Source organism: Sciurus carolinensis, chromosome 2 (assembly GCF_902686445.1).
Source record: "Sciurus carolinensis chromosome 2, mSciCar1.2, whole genome shotgun sequence".
In the NCBI taxonomy this organism is placed as follows: Eukaryota; Metazoa; Chordata; class Mammalia; order Rodentia; family Sciuridae; genus Sciurus; species Sciurus carolinensis.
In genome coordinates, this window is record NC_062214.1 from 56,732,589 (window position 1) to 56,756,637 (window position 24,049).

The 24,049-nt window shown below is 37.6% G+C and overlaps 1 protein-coding gene across 6 annotated transcripts in view; it reads left to right on the forward strand.

Annotated features, from left to right (window-relative positions):
• Ntrk3 (neurotrophic receptor tyrosine kinase 3) overlaps positions 1–24,049 on the forward strand; it is a 395,823-nt gene that overhangs the window by 350,036 nt on the left and 21,738 nt on the right. For 2 of the 6 annotated variants that reach the window (XM_047538456.1, XM_047538451.1), the window contains one exon: positions 21,605–21,646. The exons of the other annotated variants lie outside the window; for them this stretch is intronic. In XM_047538456.1, coding sequence (XP_047394412.1) covers positions 21,605–21,646 — 42 coding nt within the window. The remainder of the gene's footprint in view (positions 1–21,604; positions 21,647–24,049) is intronic. 6 annotated transcript variants of the gene reach the window in all.

Consider the following 24,049-nt stretch of genomic DNA (forward strand, 5'->3'; position numbering starts at 1 on the left):
AATTGCATTCATTTCTTTCATGATTTGGTTAGGGAGGTAAATTAAGCATAGCCTTCCAGGCTCTCTCAGGGCCATAGTTTTATAGGCTTCTCATCTTGACACAGCTACTAATGTCAACATTAAAGTTTAGGATTTCTTGATGTTGTCTATAGCTAGAGTCTATCAGGACAAACTTGCTTGTGAGAATTTTACAAGTGGGATCATCAGAACTTAATCACATCTTGCCTTTTCAATATATCATGTTTTTCATTTATGGTAGGGTCAAACTCTCAGTTTCAGACATTGACAAGTTCTGAAAGCATCAGATTGGTCAAATTTATTAATTCAATCAAACAAATATTTCATATAAATCAATTGTGAGTATTGATTATCTAAACTTAGATACTTCTGAGAGTGAAAGAGAAGCTATTAATAACTCAATTGGAACTAAGGGGATAAATGGAAACCTTCTCTGGGAAATTGGGACACACAATCACTTTTCAGTGCTTCCTGAGCTTTCTAGGTGTGAGCAGTACAACCGTGAATAAAATAAGCAAAAATCTCTGTCTTTAATAAGGGAAGTAGAAGATAAAGGTGAAGTAAGGTAAATGGTAAGTTAGAGAGTGATGGGTCCTTAGAAGAAAAACAAATTCGAGAGGAGAAAAAGAAATGCTGGGTGGTGGTGGTAGTGGGAGTGTGTGTGTTTGGGTGTGCACACATACGGTTTTAGGTAGGGAGGTCAAAATAACTGAGTTGCCAAAAGAAGGTGATATATCTCAGTTCATTTACTTTCTCCAAGGAGAGTTTCTGTGACTTGGCTAAAACTTTCTGAAACAAGTCAGATCTGAAAAATCTGAGTGCCCATGAGGAACTACAAACTTCAGTGTGACAAAAATCAAAAAGGAAGAATCAGGTGGTCATGGAAACATACTTTGTCTGCTTATTAGTTAACACAGGTTTCATCTCTCACTGGCATCACTAAGAGGGCACCAGAAAGTGAATAAAGTTGGATTCTTTCATTTGGGGAGTATCTTTGTAGGAAGTCCCTTACCCTGTGATTTGCACTGACCATTCAGGATATCTTAAGGCACTGCCTTTAGCCATCTGGTGTCCTTCGGGTAGTGGTGGTGAAGCAACTTACATTTTCTGAGTATCTACTCTAGCTGGGCCTCAGAGTAGCTTTATTTAATCTACACTGTTCCTGTGAAGAACTCATAGTCCCATGTTCAGGATGAGTACACTATCATTGAAACACAAAACTAGAAAATAGTGGAGCCAATATTTAAATGCAGGTTGACCTATGTCTGAAATTCTGCCTTTATCAATTAGTCTCAGCATCCATCCACCGATTACCAGTTGGTAGGAGGTGGGAAAAGTAAAGCAAAGGAGGACTCCCTGGGTTACCCCAAGGTCCCACATACAGACTGATCTGCATGGCTAGATCAGGAGCAGTAAATGTGTTGGGGTGATTGTTGATGTCTTCGCTGATTGTGCATGAAGGCAGATTGATTTCTGCTGCTTCTCCTTGTCATTGAGAATGGGGATGGCATGGGAAATTTTGAGGGGCATGAGAGCAAGTCTTTCTGTTTTGGCAGCCATCTTTGGCAGAGGTAGAAGCTTAACTTCAGTCCTTTAGGGTTCCTGGGTTTCATGCACGTTGGAGGGAGGGTTGGTGCATGGTGTTTGGATATAGTTAATAGGGATGGGAAGATTGCATGCAGAGTTCTGAGACTGGATGAGGGTTTTTTTGTTTTTTAACCAGGGGTTTGAATGAAAAGTTGAGTTTGAAGATAATTCCTAATTACTGTCTGCCTTTGTGAATGGAATCTGCAGACTGACCTCATCCTGCTTTGGGATGCTATTAGGAAGAAGCAGGATGTCTCTGAACCACATCTCAGATATTATGGTTATTACTGTGTAACTTTGAATTTATTTGTGATGTACTTTCATATAATTCCCAGAAAAAAAATTAAATAGCATCTTGTCTGATGCATAAGATGGGCTTCTGAGGTTACATAGCAAGAAATTACCATTTAGACACGTAGGACAGACCTGGTACAACAAAGCAAAGCCTTATTTTGGGATGTCAATACCCTGTCCAGTTTCCCTAAAGGAGGAATTTTTTTTTTACCTGCAGTGGCATTATTTCCTTGGACTCCTAGAACATTTCCTTCAGTCTCAATGTATTTCAAGGCAGCATCTCTTTTAGTTTTACAATAATTGCCATATAGAGAGAAGCTATTACTCTTGTCATTTACCAAGGACATCTTGGCCACCACAATGTCAGCATCATGGGAATATACTCCACACACTTGAATATCTCTTGGGCTTCTCACTGTGCGATTATGGCTACCTCATCAAGTCCTGGTTTTTCATAGCTTATGGACTTTGTCTAGTTTCCTCCCTCACTTTGTTATACCAGGGCTAAGAAGCAAGGCACCATTCATCTTCCTTCCCAGGATGCACCTCTCTGACTTATCTCTCTGAGTCCTCTTCCTGTTAAAACCAAAAAGGAACACAAATTACCTTTTTCATGGAAAATATTAATCCATCTCGATGTCAGTTGGCTACTTTCAGGTGCTCTATGGAGTGCTGGTTGGAAATAGAGGCAAAGATTAGAGATGTTTGGTTATATTTCAAGGTGACAAAATTATTCCTTCTCTTTTCTCATCCTGCCATTTACAGAGTAGATATCTTAATTCTAGGCTATGTCTAATTCTAGGAAGGTGTTAGTCACAGCTAGAAGGACAATGCCCAGGTCTTAAACAAAAGTCCAAGGGCACATGGTCACAAGCATGCCTCAGTCCCAAGAGAATGCTTGAAGGCCTGGTCACAGGCATGTCTTTTACACTAGCAGTCTGGAAACACTAAGAGAAGTCTCTCACCAAAACCAGCCCAGTTTTTCTACAGAGACTGAAAACATACCTGTCTGTATGATCAAGGCACACAGGAGGAGCTTACGGTAATTTTTATGTAGCACTTTTTACATGGGAGTGTTTTTCAGCTATTGCTGAGAATGAGGTAGGTTTGGTTGCAGCAAATTTGTCTCTAAGCTACAGAGCATTCTAAAACACACTAGAACTTTGATGGACTCAAATAGCAACATACTGTAATAGCCCTGAAATTACAGAATGAGATTTTCCACCTTTTCATTGATATCCTGTCTTAGGATTCAAGACAGTTAAGACTTGCCTCTTGGGGAAAACTAATACATCCATCAGTGCAAGATGTCTCTTAATTTATATGATATTTCCGGTCTTCTATAAGTTTGGGAAGATCAGTTGTGTGTTCCCAGGGCCAGTTCTCTGGGTTCTCATCTGGAAATTTACTCAAAATAAGAACTCTGCCCACTGAATGGCAATCAGTGTTTGAGCTCCTAGTTCTCTGATGATCCGAATAGAGTATCTCAGAGCAGTGGGAGCCCCTGGATCAGGGTAGCCTGGAATGGGGTGGCATCCAGGTCTTCAACTGAAAGGGTACGGGAGCCACAGGGAAGATGACACAGAAGAGAAGGACATCTTTCTGCTTGTACCACCAACACTACTCACAAGGAAAGTTGTCTTAATCTTTATAATAGAGTTCTGCACTCCTTGATCTGGATCTTTAAAGTTGGTCAAGTCTATTTGCTTCCACAGTTGTTTTGGTACAAATGACTCATGAGAAATCTATATTCTGGGAATAAATGTAACACTACCTCCTTTCTAAGAATGCCATAACAGGGAATAGTATGGGTTCTGCTGTCTCTGAGTGGGTGCCTACTTCTCTTGAGCATTAGTTAATTCCTCTACTTTTTGCTGTCTCACCCATCTCGTCACTTGTGGCTAATCCTAATGGAACATAGAGGTCTGGTGTGACCTCCAGCCAAATACATCTGGCTGAAGAAGTCTGTCATCCAGACAGATACAGCCACATAAGGAGAGCTTTCAGTACAGATGCTGGCATCAGAATCACACCCTGTGAACTGTGTCTTGCAATGCTCACTGGCTGGTGAAACCCTGACACATGGGTGCTGCTGTGCAGGGCAGGGAAAGAGAATGAGGCACTTGGTCGGTGAGAGAAGGCCTGTTGTAGTTCTGCCCTCAGTGGGAAAATTAGTTTCTATCTGGACCTCTGGGATCTCTCTGAATCTTTCTTCTTAGGTTCATGTCTAGAAATAGACATTTTATTCCTAGAAATAAAGACTAAGTTAAAAGGCGAATTTCCCATTGTTTTATCCTGACTCTTTTAGCTGCATGTAATAGAAAACCTAACCCATTCTACCTTAAGTCAAAAAGGCAATGTGGGTGTCTTAATAATAAAAAAATAAAAAATTCAGGTTTAGGATTTATTTCTGGTGTGGGATTAATTCTAAGACTCATCTAATGTCACCAGGCTCAGTCTATGCTGCCTCTCTTCTTTCTTTCTCATCTCCATTTAGACTTTTTCCTAAAATTCTTCCATCTCTCTCTGCCTCACCCTTTTCCTGCTTGAGACAATTATGTTTAGAGAAAGAGACATTAATGAGAAATAGATATCAAAAAAATTCTGGGTAGTAAAATTTGAAAGTTATGGTGATAAATGCTATAGCAGTTGAGCAGATTATATGGGACCCAGGTACTGAGTAATGAAGGCGGGCAGGGAGGACTTGCTCTCCAGAGCCCAGCTGACCAGGGAGAGATCCTCAGCATCACTTCCACAGTCATGCTGGGCATCATGCAGAGAAAAACTGCAAGGGAATGACTGAGGAACCAAAGCCCATGGCTGGCTGCTGTTTCCAGTCTGTCTTCAAGGAACATACGATGTATCCTGATGTCATTTTTGTGAGTGCTGTCTGGGCTGCCATGGGCCCCCATCCTACTTCATTACATTGGCCGATTTAGACATTTTTAAATGAAAATCTTTTAGCTTTTATAACTGTTTTTACAAAAATCAAATTCTAGGATTTCTATCACATGTTCCCAAATCTGCCACCCCAACCCATCAATTTACATGCCTTAAAACATCATTTTACTAGTGAGTCTTCCTTCAAATTGTAATTGCACAAGAATTTCAACTTGGTGGTGTGTAAGAACATTGATTTTTGGAATCAGAATAATTTAGGCATAAGGCTTTCCTTCTTTAGCTTTTTGAATAAATGTTCTAATATTTTCCTCTTCTTTTTCCTTTCCTTCCTCCCTCTCTTCTGTCCTCCATGTAGCAGAGTTGATAATAATTTCTAGAGCCAATACATATTGGGAGGATTGAATAAATCAGTGAATTTAAACTCATTTAGCATATATCCTGTCATAGTATAAACACTCTGTAAATTATTATATTGTATCCCTATTCACTGAGGAAAGACTTGCACTTCTGTCCCCAAATGTGAGATGCTGAAAACATCTCCTTCAGCCTCTGATAGGATGAGGCCAGAGGTTTAAGATAAATTAAGATGAAGACTACCTACCCTGCACTTAACCTGGCTCCCCACTTTTGGGGACCCATAAGATGACCTTGAGGAAGATACTTCATTACTGTTTCACTTGCTGGAAGCAAGAAGCTCATTTACTTGCTTTTGGAAATAAGAACATGTATAACAAAGTAAGAATGTCTTTGAAAAACACTAAAAACCATCCAACTGTGATTGCTGGCTTAGCATTTAAGACTTTCTTCTACATTCTTTCTTGGAGTAGTCTTCTCCTGCCTTTTGACCTTGAAGGAGAAGCCAAGAGGTTGGGCTTGTTTATAAAGGAGAAGGTGCAGCCCACAGCTGCAGGCCTCAGATGATGGCCTGGGAAGCCACATGCTGTGTGGAGGGGCAGCTTCTCCTCCATCCCTTTCATCTGAGGCTGCCCTCGACCCACACTTCTCTGCAGAGAGGCAGCCTGGGCCCCAGGTGCAAGGTCATGGGCTGTGTGGAGTAATTGGGGGCCTAGAATTCTAACCTTCTCTTGGGGCCGGGAGGGGCATCCAGAGGTTATCCATTCTCTGCTTCACTGACTTTTCATGTTTTGGAACTGGATGATACCAAATGGTCAGCTAGTGTAGTACTTTCCCTGAGCCTAACTGCTTTCATAGATGAGGACACAGGAGCCTAGGGATGAGGCAGGTGGTATGACGTAACCTCAGTCTGGACCCTGGAGCTCCAGAGTTCTGGCCCCTTGCTCTCTTTGGTCCACCCACCACACACACACGCACACACACACACACACACACACACACACACACAAGGACACACACAGTCCTCTAGAAAGTCAGGCTTACCAGTGCTGCAGATATCAGGGAAGAGCTTGTGTTCACCGGTCTTCACATACAGATTCAAATAAGAAAATGATGCTTTGGACAATCTCATGTAGTTTTCAAGTAGACAGGAATTTTAGCAATCCCAACTATGTCCTTATTATATATATATATATATGGAACACTGAGATGAAAAGGAAGTTCAGGCTGCCAGAGCCACAGGGTGGTGCAATGACAGATCTGGGACGGGAACATATGATCTGAGTCCCAATCCAGTGCTCTTTCCACTTGATTCCATGGTTTCCCTTGGTGCAGGATCTTCCCTCAGGCTACCTCTCTTCCAGGATTCTCAGGCTGTCTCTAGTCTCTGTCAGGGTTGTGGAAGTTGGGTTAATCAAATACCTTTTCCTGGAATTTCTCAGGGGAAGATCTAAGTAGGACCCTTGTGATGCATAAAAATGGTCATGGTCCTGTTATGTTGATTAATCACTTTGCTGTTCACAGAGTACTTGAACTGCTGTTATCACCCATTCTCAGGCTTCCCTGAGGATTTAACCCTGCTATTTTTCCAAGGCAAACCTCCACTTTTCCATGAAGATGAAGGACTTTATCCACTGCTTCGTGTGTGTGGTCCTGCAAGTGATCCGTGTACTCCCTCCTCCCAGATTCCAAATGTCCTCCTTTACAAGGAAAGAGTCTCATTTCATGACTCAAAGAAAAATGGCATTTTTCTACTACACGAAGAGGTATACTCAATTCTCAAGAAAGCCCCTTCTGTCCACTTGTCAAATCAGAGAATGGACTGGAAATTCAGCTCCAGCTCAGAGCAGCTAGTGAAGGCAGCCTGTAGTCTTCAGAAGTGTTGTGTATTCTTTATGTCATCTCCCATGATATGCTTCCACTTCCCTCTGCCTGGGGATGTAGACAGAGATGGTAGGTTTCTGCTGTGCTATGTATTGTTTACTGAAGTAATTAAAATATGCAAAGTGTTTCCCTGTCCCCACTTTTGCACTTCTTCCCCAGCTACTTCTGGCATTTTCAGTTGGCAGTTAATAAACAAAAGGGGGGCCCAAGGGCTTCAGTCTCCCTCCAGCTAAAAGTTTAATTTGGAGTGATTTGAAAGTGGTAGATTTCACCTTTAGCTATAACCATGCTTTTCTGTCTGATATATTCAACCTGGAGCATATGCCCTTAGTGGGGGACAGGTGGATGGAGGCAGGGAGGGGAAAGGAGACAGGGTCTGGTTCACTAATTGCTGAAGCAAAAACTTCTCAACCTTCCTCAGTGTGGCTCTACATTGGAAAAACTACAGTCAAGGACACTAGAAATTTACTTCCTGATCCAGCCTACATCTCCACCATCCCTTGCCACCAAATATCCCATCTACTGTACATAAAGAAATTAAAAAAACAAAACAAACAACAAACAAAAAAAGAAATTCAAGTTCATTCCCTTATGTTATCTAAACCCTGAACCCAGAAAATGCTTCTTACAAATATTTACAAGAGAATGATATACTAGTACTGCCACAACTATTACTACAATGATCACAACAGTTACTTGCATAAACATATTGAGGTTTACCAAGTGTGAGGCACCATGCTGAATGTTTTCCATGGGTTATTTTACTTAATCCTCATGCCATTTTAGGAGGCAAATACTAATTGATGTTTAACAGATGGGGAAACTGAAGCTTAAAGAGGTGAAGTGATTTCCTGAGGTGATGTGGCTGTGAGATTGTATCTGGATCACAATATTATGCTGCCTCTACATAAGTTCTATTAAAGAGTGGGCCACATTCTGTCTCCATCTGTGGTCCTGTTTCCATCCATTCTTCTGATGGGAGACTTGCCCGGGTCCTGCAGCACTGAATACAGCAGGCAGGGTGCTGAGTTTCCCAGAGGCTTCAGTTTAGTCAGTTTACCTTCCCAGTGGCCTCAGACATGAGGCAGCCTGCTTTCCTCTAACCAGGTGACCCTAAAAACTCTTGGTTCTGAGAGATGAAAGAATCCAGGAGTCTCATCGAAAGAAATATAGGGAAACCACAGGGGGTGTTTCTTTGGAAGCAACCATTAATAATGACAGGTATTTGCAAGGGCAGAGATCTCTGTCATTGTAGGAAAAAACATGACACATTGGTGATTTCAAGGGTAGTTTCATGCTGCTGGCTATGCTTTATAAATGTTCCTTAATTAGTCCTCACAAGCTCTGTCTGAGACACGGGAGATCAGGAGCACCAAATAGAAGCTGTTCTATGCTGTCTTCTTTCAGGGCAGCGTTCTGAGGCTCTAGCAGCCTACAGAACAGACTTTACAAATGGAGGGTCAAGTGTGAGAGCCTCCTGGAACCTTGGAATTAGACAAAAGTCTTCAATTAAAAGGCTACCTAGTCTAGCATCTAAACCAAAGATGAAGAAGTGGGCACTCAGCCCAAGCTTACCTGGAGATGAGGTCTCACTGGCTTGTGAAGGATAATATTCCACTGATTGTTAGAAAAGCTCTTTCCTAGCCAGTTGCAGGGGTGTATGCCTATAATCGCAGCGACTCTAGAGGGACAGGCAGGAGGATGGCAAGTCCAGGTCAGCCTGGGCAACCTAGCAAGACTGTCTCAAAATAAAAAGAGCTGGGAATATGACTAAATGATAGAGCATCGCTAGGTTCAGTCCCCAGTGCCAAAACAAGCAAATAAAAAACCAAAAATCAACTCTTTCCCCATAGTGTGAATCTACTGTCTGTTGAGTCTCCTGAGATTGTATAATAAAACTAGACTCCATGACCTCGAGAATCCAACACCCCCACCTAAGGCTGGTTGGTTATTCAATCAATAGCAGGTACTGTTACTTTTATTTTAATGTCATTGAGAAGACGACTAGTGGAGTCAAGTCCTGGATAAATTTGCCTTTTAAGGAAAAAGACCCCCATCTCATTGTTCATGTTCTCTTAAAGCCAGCCATCTGTTCCTCTTTTTTCCCTGCCATGGGGCCTCACTCGCAGGATGTGCAGTCATGGAGGTGAATCCAAAGGAGAGCACAGCACAGTTAACCAGTGCAGTCTTGTCATCTCTGAGATTTACTTTAGCTGTTCCTCCTGAGAGTCTTAATCTATGTAAACAGCCTGGATCCAACAATCCAGACTGGCAGCCACACGGTCTTGGCGGCTCCTTTAAACTGTTCCCAGGGATTTTTGGTCAAATTGTCTTGAATCAGAAAGCTTGTAAAGAGGTCTTGGAGGCTGGCAGTGGATTTCTTCTAGGTTGGGCCCTCCTACAATCATGTGGCTGACTTTCATCTCTACACTGGTTTCTCATTCATAAATTAGAGATGGTCACTGGACAGAATGTCAAAGTCCCTTGAAAATTGGGGAAATTCTGTATTAAAAAATATAAAATATAAAATTTCTGTTGGAAAATTATCTTCTGAAGAAGACTTTGATTCAAAGAAATATCTATGAGTATTGCATCTCGACTCTGTTTCATTTACTATCTCATTTAATTTCTATGTGTATTCTGAGTACATGTGATGTTATCTCCATTTTGCACATAAGGAAACTGAGTCTTCCAGAGGACAAATTCTCTAAGGTTTGCTTAGGTGGTAAATAGCCCTCATCAAGTTATACATTATTCTTTTTGTTCTTTTGGATCCTCTGTTTCTTCGTCCTGTACATACCTTTTCAATATCAGTTATAAAAATTTTTAGATTTTTTGAGGCTACTAAATATTTAGCAGAGTCAAACTTGTTTGAAAGATATTCTTTTATTTTGGCTAAATAAGTCTGATTCTAAACTGGAACCTAACTACTAGTCCCTGAGCTATACAGGGTAATTTTTAAAAAAGATCTAGGATCATTAGAAGTATTTATTCTGCCTTAATGCTGGATGTTATAGTGAGCATTTTAGGTCTGGGTGGATCAGTTTGATTCTAGTGTGATCTATGGATCTGAGCTAAGCTGAGTCTTCCAGTTTTGTTTAATCAATTGAGTTCTTTTAATATCACTAAAATTTGTTTCCCCAGAAGATTTTAATGCAGCCAGAAGACTCCCATCTAGGAATTTGTACAAGAAAATGAGGGCCAAGTTATTTTTCAATGCACATCTTTGGACTTACAATGTCTGTTTTATAAAAATATATATTGCTTGGGGGCAGTAAAGGACAGTGAGGTCTTTGAATGAATGCCAGCATTTAGGCAGGATTGAGAAAGGGGGAAAACAAAAGGCAAAGTTTTAAAAGGTGTGTGCTCCAGGAGCTCCCATCTGAGAACTTTGCTCCTGGCAGAAGCAGCTCTAGGTGAGAGAATTGAGGAGAATCACAATAGGTTTATTTGTCCTCTAGGCTCACATGGCTAAACAACTTGGCTCTTAACTCCTTGTAGTTTCAGAAGACTCCAAGGTTTTTCCTAATCCTGGGGCTAAAGCCTCAGACTGAGACAGCCATTCCTCTGAGATTCTGCTAAATGGATGCCATTTGGGTAAGCTGTCACAAAGCCCTGCTGTGAGAGAATAATACTATAATGATGTCTTTGTGAGTTTCTCTGCACCTTCCCTCCAAAGAATTCCAAGCACCTACTAGACCTGGGCCTGAGATCTTCAATTTGTGTCAGGAAGGAGCTAGATAGTGTCTGCTCTGTAAAGAGAAGGCAAGCAATTCTGATTTAGTAAGCCAGAAGTTTGATGTCACCATGGAAGAGTCTTCATTTCTCAGGCCAAACTTCCCTGGCATGGAAACCAGGGAGTTTTCATAACTTCCATCAAACCCCAGCAGACACATATCCGTGAGAGCACATTTGTGTATCATAAATCTAAAATCAAAAGCACATTCAGACCAGTATATCCCTAAGACATGTACTCACACAAATCAGAGGAAACAGTTTCCCCAGGTGACCCAAAGTCAATATACATAAGGATTGGGAAGAAGGAAACCACAGAACCAAGATTTGTCTTCATAAGACTTAATACATGTATTTGTGATCTGCATATTTGGATGTACGTATGGCACTCCAGATATAAGACTACATTAAAGACAAGAATAAAACTTAAGGGATTTTAGTTCCATTTTACTCACTATTCTAGTGACCTTGGACTAGGCACTGCCTATCCTCAGGTGAAGATTCTACCTCTGGACAACATGAGTCCTAAGGTCATCTCCAGCATTGTGTGATCATGAGCTATAGCTTTAGTATTATGTCTCTCCTCTGGATTCTGATCAACTTGGATTTGGGGAGCTGGACAGGGTTCATTTATAGGGCAAAACTGGTTCCCTAAAGATACTCCCAGAATCCAGATGGCATCCAGAGAGAAGGTAGTCTCAGTCACCAAGGAGACATGCCTAGTGAATGAATAAGAGAGCTGAAGAACGGGTTCAAAAGACAGCAGCCAAATTCAGAATAGTCAAGTAGAGATGCGAGGGGAGAGAAGGGCTAAGGAAGGAGGAGAAAAGGCAGGAAATTGGGAGGGTTTCTGAAGAATTGCTATTTCTGGAGGTCTCCCATATACATGGGGGAAGGAACTATTAAGAGACCCCAGCGGTTTGAGAGGGTGGGCAGTGAGAATGATGAATTCTAGGTAGGAGGTTTCTGTCATTCTAGAAAGTTTTGAAGGTGTCACAAAGTTAATTAACTGGTTTTGGGTAAAATAATTTACTTTTGCTATCTTGAGATAGCACACATTGCAAGAGGATTTGGGACCTTTCCTTCTACATTTAGGCCATTGCTTTCTGGAAATATGCTAGGAAGGTTTTACCAGCTCCATGTGCTGAGGGCATGACTGACAGGCCTGCATCTGTATCTGTGACTGACCAAACAAAGTACATGCACATATGTTCATCTAATGTGTGGATGTGTGGATGTACATACATGCAGTATTCTACATGTAGAAAATACTGATGTGCATCTACTGTGTGTGAAATCCTAAAACTCTCTGGAGCAAGTGTGGTTTTAATTTTAGTGACTATGTGATAACTGCTGGGACTACAGCTGGGCTCATGTTCAAAGGTGCTTGCCCTCCCTGACTGATGCTTCCCTCAGACATTACAGAGCAGTATGGAAGAGGCAAACTTTTCAGGGGATGAAGAAGGTATATTGCTATCTTTCCTTTTCTCTTCATGTACTTGGAGATTCTTCTTTGTGCTATGATATGCAATCAAAAATATTAAATTTGAATAAGTAAAAAATAGTAGCAGTTGCCATGTATTTTAGTCAGCTTTTTCACTGCTGTGACTAAAAGACCTGACCAGAAAAATTGTAAAGGAGAAAAGTTTATTTAGGGGCTCACAGTGTCAAAGATACTATCCACAGATAGCTGGTTTCATTTTTTTGGGACTCAAGGTGAGGCAGAAGTTTGTGGTGGAAGAGTGCAGGAGAGGGAAGCAACTCACAAGATGATCAGAAAGCAGAGGGAGACTTAGCTCAGCTCATCTAATATATACCCCAAGGCATGTCCCCCGTGACCCACTTCTTCTAGCCATGCCCTACCAACTCAGTTACCACTCAGTTAATCCCTATCAGGGAATTAATTCACTGATTTAGTTAAGGTTCTCATAATGCAATCATTTCACCTCTGAATGTTCTTGCATTGTTTTACACATGAACTTTTGGGGACACCTCACATTCAAACCACCTACCACTGTGAATGACAATCTCTTGATTACACTTTTACCATTAACATGTTGCAAAGTTTTTACAACTCTTCAGAGTTGCCTCCTCAAAAATGCATGAGTTACCTTCTTATCAACTTCTAAAGAGTCTGAGTCACCCATTCAGATTAATGAGTGCAGAGAGGAAGCTTGAATTCTTCCATTGGTTCCAGAAATATCATGCCCTGTGAATAAATGTTCACTCACCTTTGAATCTTAATTTCTTTATCCAAAATATGGGTTACTTCATTTCCTTTATACCTCAACAGAGTTGCATGAGAACAGATATTTTGAATCTCTGGGGGCGAAGCAGGCTTCTATGTGTTCCTTGGAATCCACTGGCTTCCTCCTTGTCTGTGTAATTAGACAGGGAACCTTGAGAAACTTCTAGAGTCAGCTAAATTTCTCTTTAACTCAGGGCAGTGAGTTCCCTGTAACTGTAGCAAAGTCAGAGTCACTTGGTGGGACTGTGCAAGATAATTCCCTTTCTGGGAAAGGCTGGCTTAGAAGAGAAGGGACAGTCGTGGGCAGTGGGAATGGGAGGCCCCTGGGAGGAGCACTCTGGGCTGCAGAGCACTTTGCAGTCAGTAGGAACTGGAGTCTGAGAACCTGCAACCACTCCACTTTCAACCTCTACTGTACCACTTACTCCTGGTCCTCAAGGACAAGGCTGCTAGAGAGGGGCAAAGGACTGGGGATAGAGGAAGTGATGACCCGAGTGTGGGTGTGATGCAGGCTTGGGGAAAGACAAGAGAGGCAGGATTCCAAACTTTGTTCCTCTACCTGCTGAGTTTCTAGATCTAAAGTCTTCAAACTTTTGTGTCCCTAAAAGAATTTAAAAAAAAAAAAATGCTCCTTGCACATTTTAAGTTGCCATCTAAAATCTTCAACATACTTTTAAACAGTTGGTAATAATGCCATTTCCAGAATATTGTAAACATTGACATTAAAAAAAAAACACATCATTCCTTTAATGTATCTAATGAACTTTAAATACCAGAGCAATTTAGTGCATCATCTATTAAACACATGAACAAGTTCTTAAACAGTCAGTTTTACATGGCTCCTTTTTCTTCTTGAATTTATATTTTCATTCCAGTTACCCCACTGAATTTTATTATTATGTAATTTATTTTTATGCTTGAAAGCATTTTATTGGCCACTCTATTATAATTTACTGTGACAAAAATATGTATGAAGATTTAAATTTAATTTTTAATGTCCAATGACCATAAGTTTCTAAATGTTAAGGACTTCTTTTTGGATGCAGTATCATATAATTATTAGTAATACATAGAAATAGGCCATTGATCAAAATAATATCAATATATAGCACAACTTTTGATTAATATGAAAGATAAAATGTGAAATATTAATGGAGAAACATCATATTTTTCAATTACTCCATGTATTCATTAATGAATTTTATGTATTGTTAAATTAATGAAGATTCAGGATCAATTCCATCCTTGTTTTCATTTTTATAGATGCAAGAACCAAAACGTTATTCACAATAAACAGATTGTAAAGGAAGGAGTTTTGTTATTGAAATGGGACTTGATTTCTTTGAATTAGTACTAGTTATTTGCCTAAAATCACATATTGGTCTCTTATCAAAAATTATTTTGAATCTTCTTTCTGTTGATAATTTTTTAGGTTTGCTCCCTTTTGGTTGTTTAAAAACAAATCAAAGACTATATAACTTGCAAAAGTATTTGTTTCCCAGTCACTAGAGACACTCATTTGCAACTCCTGCAACAGTATTTCATGGAGTTCCTTCCTTTTACTCTGTAGATTTTCACTCCTGAGGTTTAGAATAAATGATAAATTTGCATTCCCCTCTGAGAGTACTCTGTGTGTGTGTGTGCATGTGTGTGTGTGTGTGTGTGTGTGTGTGTTTGTATGCGTACGTGTGGCATCCAGGGAGGTTGCAATTGAGCAGAGTAATTGCTAGACCATATGGAGCTTTAAGTTCAATTTTTGGAAAAGAAAATTCTTATGAGAGTTGGGGATCTGCAAAATCCCTCAAAACTAACTTTGCCTGAATACATGTGGGGAGAATTTGTGTATCTCCAAGTTCTGCAGACCCTAGTTAGAACCACTCCTATGGGCGCTGTACTCAATCTCTGCCTATTACACAGGATGGGAATTCTAGGCCTCATCCCTTGGAATAGTGTCTTTTCCTCTTTAGAATGTGTGAAAATAATATGAGGTATGTGTAAGAAGTATACTTCAACATTGGTGGTGTAGCACAGGAGTAGAGAAATTGCCTACCATGCACAAGGCCTTGGTTTCCATCCTCAGCACTTAAAAAAAACAAAAAAAGAAAAGAAAAAACACCAACAACCAGAAACAAGCAAGCAAACAAAAAAAAAACCCAGTGCATTTCGTATTGACAATATGGAAGGACTGGAAAAGCTATGGCATTGTCATGCCCAATAGAAACTTATACATCTATACAAGGAATGAATGAACAACAGTGGAAAAAAATAAAGCATAGAATAGGTAAATGAATCTAAATCTGTTTTCCTTCTATAAATATCAATGAAAGTATAAACTAGGAAAAAACAAAGTTACTTCCTATAGGATGAGAATAAGAATAGGGTAGGGAGGTGAATAAGGATGAGACTAGATCTTGCTTGAAAGTACCTTGTCTTGTGCTTTTGACTTTGAAACCATGCATCATTTTTTTACATGAATAACAAGCAACAGTAAATCAAATGCAAAGTATAACTTTTAAATTCCTAAAACTAAAGGTGAGATGAAACAAAAAGTCTAATTGGTATTTAGTTGGTGGCCTTACCCCTGCAGAAGGAACTTAATTCAAGAATTTAAGATAAAGCTGCTTTCTATATGTCCCAGTAGAATATCTTAAGGACAAAAAGAACTGCAAAGTGTATAGATGTTTTTTAGTAATCATATTGACAGTAATAAAATTTAAACTTATTCTGAAATTCTCTTTTTATGATACATGGGAATGTGCTAATATATTAGGAAAAAACAAATAGATTATTAATGTTATAAAAATCATGATTTTGAGAATTAAAGTATACATATAAAATGACAAAAATTAAATTCAAATTAAATTATAAATTAAAAATTATAATTATAAATCTGAACTTATAAAAATCAATATGAATTTATTTTGTAATTTTTCTTAAGAAAATTTTTTTTCCTATTTTTGTTTCCTACCTAGACATTTTCCACTATAGCAACCTGGAAATAATGACCACCCCAGTAACAATGAGCACTACTAGGAGCCTTATCATGGTCTCTAAATTCCATTGTCCACCAAAAGCATTCAGAGGTCTTCAGAGAAATGACTGATTCAAACATCAGGACAGGAAATATCCAAGATGAACCTAGATTATTCTTTCATGTCTGGAAACAAAGATACTATCAAAGACAACTGAGGTTATATGAGAAGACACAGGCATTAAGTTTAAGAGTCTTCCATGGTGGTGGAACACCAGACATCAAAAATAATAACTATAGTAGAATAAAACATCTCTCTCTCTCTCTCTCTGTTAAAAAAAAGAATAAATATTGATAATGATTTTCAAAAGCAAAATAAAATAAAACTCCTATTGGTTACTTTAGGAAAACTTAGGGAATTAATTAATTATTCTGAGAACTAGTAAATAAAGAGAAAAAAATTGAGCATTACCTTGCCTGTCCTGTATAAACTGTTATCACTATAATTAAATAGTTGATGAAGGAAAGTTTTATTTATAAAAGATTTTTCAGCTAATATATGCAGAGGGAATGCTATATTTAGAATGTCACCCTTTTACAACCACTAATGAAATAATGGGTTTGGGCAGTGATCATCAGTGGGTGCTAAAATCATTAGGTGAAAGGGAACTTTGTAATGAATGATCACACTATATGCATTGATCAGTCTTTTTTCCGGGAGGGAAATGGAGATTGAACTCAGAGGCACTCAACCACTGAGCCACATCCTCAGTCCTATTTTGTACTTTATTTAGAGATAGGGTCTCACTGAGTTGCTTAGTGCCTCACTTTTGCTGAGGCTGGCTTTGAACTCGTGATCCTCCTGCCTCAGTCTCTCAACCTGCTAGGATTACAGGTATGCACCACTGAGCCGGCTCCACTGATCAGTCTTAACATCTCAAAAAAGAAATACAGACATGTTGGTTGTTTTAGTCAGCTTTTCATTGCTGTAACCAAAAGAACTGACAAAGACAACTTATAGGAGAAAATGTTTATTTTGGCTCATGGTTTCAGAGGTTTAGTTTATGGTCAGCAGACTCCTTAGCTCTGGGTCTGAAGTGAGACAACATCATGGCAGAAGGTGGTGGCAGAGGAAAGCAGTTCAGGACATGATGGTAACCAGGAATGAGAAAGAGAGAGAGAGAGAGAGAGAGAGAGAGAGAGAGAGAGAGAGAGAGAGAGAGAGAAACATTCCACTCATCACGAACAAAATATAAACCCCAAAGGCACAACCCCAGTGACCTACTTTCTTCAGCCATATCTTACCTGCCCGCAATTACCACCCTGTCAATTCATATCAATGAATTAACCCACTGCCTATGTTATATCTCTCTTAAGCTAATCATTTCACATTCTTGCATTGTCTTACTTATGAGTCTCTGGGGAACACCTCATATCTAAACCATAACATATCCTTTACCCCTGCTGTGTTACAGTAGAAAGCACACGCAATAGCATTTATAAACTTCAATCTGATCATGACTCCAAATACCTGGTCAGGTATAATCAATCATGTTTGATATAGGGAATTATTATGATTTTGGCAATACTAAACAGAATCATCATCTTTGTCAGTTAAAAATGTAGCTTCCAATACTGATATTCCTTTGAGTCTAATTCAGAGGTTATCAAACTTTCTCTGTAAAGGACCAGATAGACATATTTTAGACTTGCAGGTATACCCTGGTCATAACATTAATAGGTTCTCTTTTTGTAACTATTCAATGTGGCCTATGTAGCATGAAAACAGCTTTAAACAATATGGAAATGGATGAGCATGACCGGATACTGTAAAACCTTTTTGTTTTTCTTGGCATTGAGGATTAAAACCAGGGACTATTTACCACTGACCTACATCCTCAGCCCTTTTTATTTTTTATTTTGTGACATTGTCTCACTAAGTTGCTTAGGACCTTGCTAAGTTACTGAGGCTGGTCTTGAACTTGTGATTCTCCTGTCTCAGCTGTAAAACTTTATTACAATCACAGAAGACAGGTCATAGTTTGATGGCCTCTGGTCTAATTCATTGGGCTTGGGATAAAGTCTAAGAATCTGCATTTCAAACAAGTATGCCAGGCACATATGATTGGGTGAACTATCCTAGGAGTTAATTACAGTTATCAGTCATATTTTCAGATAAGAAAATTGAATCCCAGACAGGAGAAACAATTTGCCCAAGGATCTGCAGTAGAACGTAGCAGAACTGTATTTATAGAGGAAAATTCTGGTTCAGGCTTCTCTCTGTCATACTCACTGCCCAGTAAGATGTTAATGAGAAATAGGCAGAAGAGCCTGGGACAGTATAGGGGGAGAAAGAAGGGAACTTTGCTTGCATGGTGCACTAGCTCAGCAGTCTTCTTTAGAACAAGGGAGAAGGCAGGCAGGGAAAAGAACAGAAATATGCATAGAGAGCCCAACAGATAAAAAGATCATGTTCTGGAGCATAATGTTCACTTCCTAATATGGGTCTGAAATCTGGTGTTGTCAGATTTAGCAAATAAAAATACAGAATGCCTTGTTAAATTTGAACTTCAGACAAAATATATTGTCTTAACATAAGTATATCTATGCAATATTTGGGACATACTTATACTAAAAACTATTTGTTGTTTATCTGAAATTCAAATTTAACTGGGCATCATGTATCTTATCTGGCAGACGTCCTGAAGCAAAGTGTTTATTGGAAGTGTTTAGTAAAATATAGATAGGCAAGAGGTCAAGGGACAAGGAGTGTCCTTCCACTCAGGTAGAAGGTGCAGAGGTCTCAGAGACTGGTTTTCCTGGTCTGGCTAGATTTTGGAGCAGTTGTATGACCTTCCCTTTTAAATTACTGATTTGTGGTTAACCTTTGAATGTTCCTCTTAAAGCCTGAGTTGATTAGATGTCTCTGATATCCATACATGGAACCTGGATATAAAAGGAATTTTATGGAGCTGGGGACACCCTTGTTCTGCTCCAGGTTGGCTCCCAGTATGTCTGTATTGGTCGTTTTTCTGAGAAACAGACTTAATAATGCAAATAGGGTTGCATTCTGGAATTAGGATGCATGGCAATTCAAAGGAGCAAAGACCCCAATAAACCCTGACTAGACCTAGTGATAAAAACAAAAAGGAGAGCATGTGCCAAAATCTTATGACCCTCTAATTCCTCCAAAACTGACATCTAAACAACCTGAGCAACCCCCTAGCACTTGCAAAGTCCCTCTTGAGCAGAAGTCCCTCCCATAGTTTTGTATCTCCCATCCTCATTGGGACTGTGGGTGAAGATGGAATAACCTGATGAGGGTATTGGAAGGTATCCTCCAAGGTAGGCATGGATTTGTTCCTAGTGCAATTCAAAGTCCTGCTTTTCTGCAAGTGCTAGAATTATTTCTGAGTCTTTTTACTTTTTTGCTTCCTGTTTCAAGGCTTAAATTTAAGATCCTTAAGATATGTCATTAAAAGCTTGGATCACTGGCTAATATTTCTTATTCAATGCTTGGACAGGTGCCTTATTTATTTATTTTCTTTTTCTGTTAAATAGGAATGGTAAAGGTGTCTATTGCCCAGAAATGGAGAGGGGATGAAATAAGGAATGTAATATGCAGTGCACAATGCACATTATTAATTAATTCATATTGTTCTTATTACAAAGACTGTGCTTTCTGACTTGCTTATGTCTGGTTTGTTTTATCATGGGGATATTTGTCAATAATTTTTGTAGGAAATATTTGAGCACTACCTTTCCCAGATTGGGTCTCTTTTTGCAGGAGAATGATAGAGGTCACCTTGGAGGGAAATCAGCACTGAGTTTTACATGAAATTAAAAAACTCTAGGAAATAAGAGTTGTTATGCTGCCAAATATCATGTAAAGAAACACACAATGAGCAATTATTGTACTTTGTAGGCACACCTTTGCACTTCCTGATATGTACTAGGGTTTTGCAACCTAATATCACCTTAGGTAGTATTATTGTTTAACTCCCATTTTGAAGATAAGGAAATTGAAGTTTAAGAAGTTAAGTGCTTGTCAAAAGTCAGATCAAAATCCAGGGCTTTGAACTTCCAATTTATTGCTGTTTTTGTCATATCACAGATCTCTTGAAATTTTTTAGTTCACTCCTGGAGAAATGGAGTATAAACTTTACCCATATTGGCTGGTGTTGCTCAGTGAGAGTTTTATCAAGATTCCCCTGTGACAAGTTAATACTCTTCTAATACTTTTCTGTCCAAACATTTAAACTCTTCTCAGTTTGTACCCAGCACACTTGAATTTCTCCTTTTGTAGACTTATAGATTACAATTTGTAATTCTTCTTCTGGATTGTAAATAAAAATCACCAAATGAGACATATACCAGCATCATTTTGGATGACTCCATTATTTAAAATTGTCCATCAAGGGTAATGTTCCTAAATTTATAACTCTTGTTTGTTTGTTTGTTTAGTGAAGAAACCAGATACAATAAACCATTTTACAATATTCTATCAAAAACAATATTTGTTTTTTTTTTTAAACTTATCTTTTGATGTAGAACTTAAATTTGGTCTGCTGGTTTCTGTTTATTCATGTTATTATTTCCTTTTATTGTTTTTAAATTTTCAAATGTGATACATGATCATCATAGCATTTCTAACAACAGAGAAATAATATAGTGAAATATGGAATGTTTTCCTTTGGTCTCTACTCATTCTCACTTCCATCTCTAGAGGAAACCACCAGTTTGCTGGTTTTCAGGATCTTTTTCTATGTGTTTGCAAAGTTGCACAGCACTATATATTTGCTTATGTATACATATTCCCATTTTTATAGGAATGAGAACACTCAAATATATTTTTTTACCAAATTGCATTTTCATTTGATGTATCTGGGCATACTTACATATCAGTACACATAGCTCTGCTATTTCCTTTTTAACCATTGAATATACCTTTAGTGAACACTATTATTTGCCATTAGAAACAACAGAATAAATGTCTTCAATGAAATATTATCACTTACATGAACAAATGTTTTTTCAAGACACCTACAAATGAATTGCTGTTCAAAGGCACTTGTACCTTAAGTATGAACAGATTCTGCAAAGAATTTGCTCTCAGAAAAGGTGTCCCAATTTGCTGGTGGCACTGGAGATTGATTCCTCATACCCCATTAAGCACCAGATAACATCCATCCTTTTCCATTTTTCTCAAATAACATTCAGAAATGTGTCTCTGGTTGTTTTAATTGGCATCTTCTCATACATTTGTGGCTCTTGGTAGCTATTTGGGGGATCATCTGCTCATCTCCTTTACTCTTCTTTCTGTTGGTTTGTGTTTTCTAACTAATTTGAAGGAGCTCTTTGTATTATATGTTTTTTTTAAATTCCTTGTTTGTTACATAATTGCAAATATTTATCTCATTTGTCTTTTAACTATGATTATTTTGCCTTGTGCCATGCAAATGTATTTAATTTAATAAGCATATATCAAAATATTATCCTTTATGGCTTCTTGAACATATGTCTTATGCAAGAAGGCCTTCCACTCCTGAGGTTATACAAATACTTTTGTAAGTTTTCTTCTAATATTATTATTGTTTTGTTTTTATGTTTAGCTCTTTAATCCATCTGGAAATGATTTTTGTATATGGTGTGAGGTAGGTATCTAAGTGTATTTTCTTAATGAATAGTTCATTGTCCCAACACTTTAATTACTAACCCATCATTTCATATATTAAATTCCAATATTTACATATGGGTCTGCCTCTAAACTCTCAAGTTTGTTCCATTAATGAATTTGTCTATCCCTATGCCAAAATACAATGTGTTCATTACATAGTTTGATAAAATGTTTTACTCATAGAGTAAATCTCCATCATTGTTCTAATTTCAACAAGTTTTTATCAAGTATTTACTACTCTAGATGAATTTTGGATTCATCTTGTTGATGTCCATATACCATTCCATTGGGGTTTTCATCTAGATTGTTTTGAACTTTTAGACTAATTTGAAGGAGGAATGAAAGATTTGTGATATTAAGTCTTCTTATTTGAGGGAATTATAAAAGAAAAATTCATTTATTATTCTTTTGTTTTTTCAACACTTTTCTATAAATAGAACTGTACATTTTCTGCTAAGGATTCTGTCTCAGAGTTTAAAACATTTTGTTGCTATTGTACAAACCATTTTATTTCCATTGCATTTTGAAGTCATTGCCACTAATATGTGAGAAGAGTTTGACTATTATGTGTTCTTCTCATATCTGGATAATTTATTAAGTCGTATAATAATTTTAATTGCTTCTAAGGTTTATCAGTTAGTATGATATTTAGTGTGCTGAATAAAGGAAATTATCTTCTATTACTAATGGATTAGGGTTTTTAATCATAAAAGGGCCTTGGAAAATTTTGACACCTTCTAAAAGGATGGTTTTTCTTCTTTATTTTTCATTTAGTAAGTTAAACTAGATTTCTTGAGGTTGAGGTATTCTTGTATTTCTATTCTAAACCTTATTCAATTATAAGGGATTTCTCTGATATGTTGCTGATTTGATATGTCATTCAGATTTAAAGACTATATTCATAACAGATAGTTTTATACATATATAGATTAAAAATCTGTATTTATGTATTTAAGGTTATATGTTAAACTTGACTGATTTTATTATCAGTCAAACCCCCCCAAAAAAAGAAAGAAATATTCAAGCCACAAAGAGTGATTTGAGAAAATATCTGTCATTTTTTGCTTTGGAAAAATATAAATAAGATAGAAAATGTTAGTAGAATCAATCATAAAACCATCTGAACCTTGTGTTTTTTTTTAATGTATAGAGTTTTTTGCTACAATTTTAGTGGTTTTTATATTCATGTTTTTCAACTTTCATTAATGTTTTCTAATAAACCAGTCACTGAATCTTTATTTTCAAATTATTCTTGTCCTATTCTTAGCACTTTAAATTGTGTCTTCTCTACATCCCTTATTAACCTTGCCATAGGTTATATAACTTTTGAAAGAACTAGCAATTGATGGTGCAGAGTGAGTCTGCTTTTTCCCCTCTTTTGGTTAGTTGTTTTACTCTGTTTTGTTTATATCAATTGATCCATATTCATTTTATTTTGCCTTTATTATTTATTGCCTCTTACTTTCCCTACATTTGTTTTAAGGGCTCTCTTTTACCTTGAATCCTTATTTAGTTTAGCTATATTTTAACTATTTTTAAAATAAGTGTTTAGACACATATTATCCCCCCAAATTACTTTCACTATATTCCACAGGTTTCAATGAATAGGACTTTAGTTAATATTATAATACAAACAGTGTGTCTCTATATTGTATACCACCAAAGAAATGAAAAGTCATACCCCATTTATGTACAATGAATCAAAATAAAATAAAATAATAATATTACATTTTCTTTACCAGGTTTTTAATTGACCAAAGAGAACCATTTAAAATTTAACCTTTTGTTGTTAATTTCTATCTTGTTTATTTTGATGAAGAAAATATTTCTTGTTTTATTCTTTATTTTTTTTTCTCCTAGAATTTCAGATTTTCTTTGAGGTTTATCATGTGATTGGTTTCTATAAATATTGTAAGGTAATTTAAAATACTTATTTTTAAGGAGTCTGAACCACATACAGAATCACAAAACATGTTTATACATCAAGACTCATTATTCATATTTTTAAAAATGTCTTTTCATTTATGTTGTCATTTAGGTCTTTTAATTTGTGAAAGAAGTGTTTTAATTTTCTATTATAATGATAGCTTTGTTAGGTTTGATTTATAGCCCATTTTTATTTATGTGTACTTAAATATGTACATATTTTACATAGGATTACTATGTTAATTGGAGCATAAATGTTCATGATTACCCTAATAGTGAATTTTTCCATCTTTAAATATGATATCAAGTATACTATAAATATGATACAAACTACTTTGTTTCCATATGATTCCTGATATTCAGAATTCTGTTTTTATGTGCACATGTGAAAAATACAAAATGCATAAAAACAATCAATAAAGTAAATATTATTGGTTGCATATGTGTATGTACA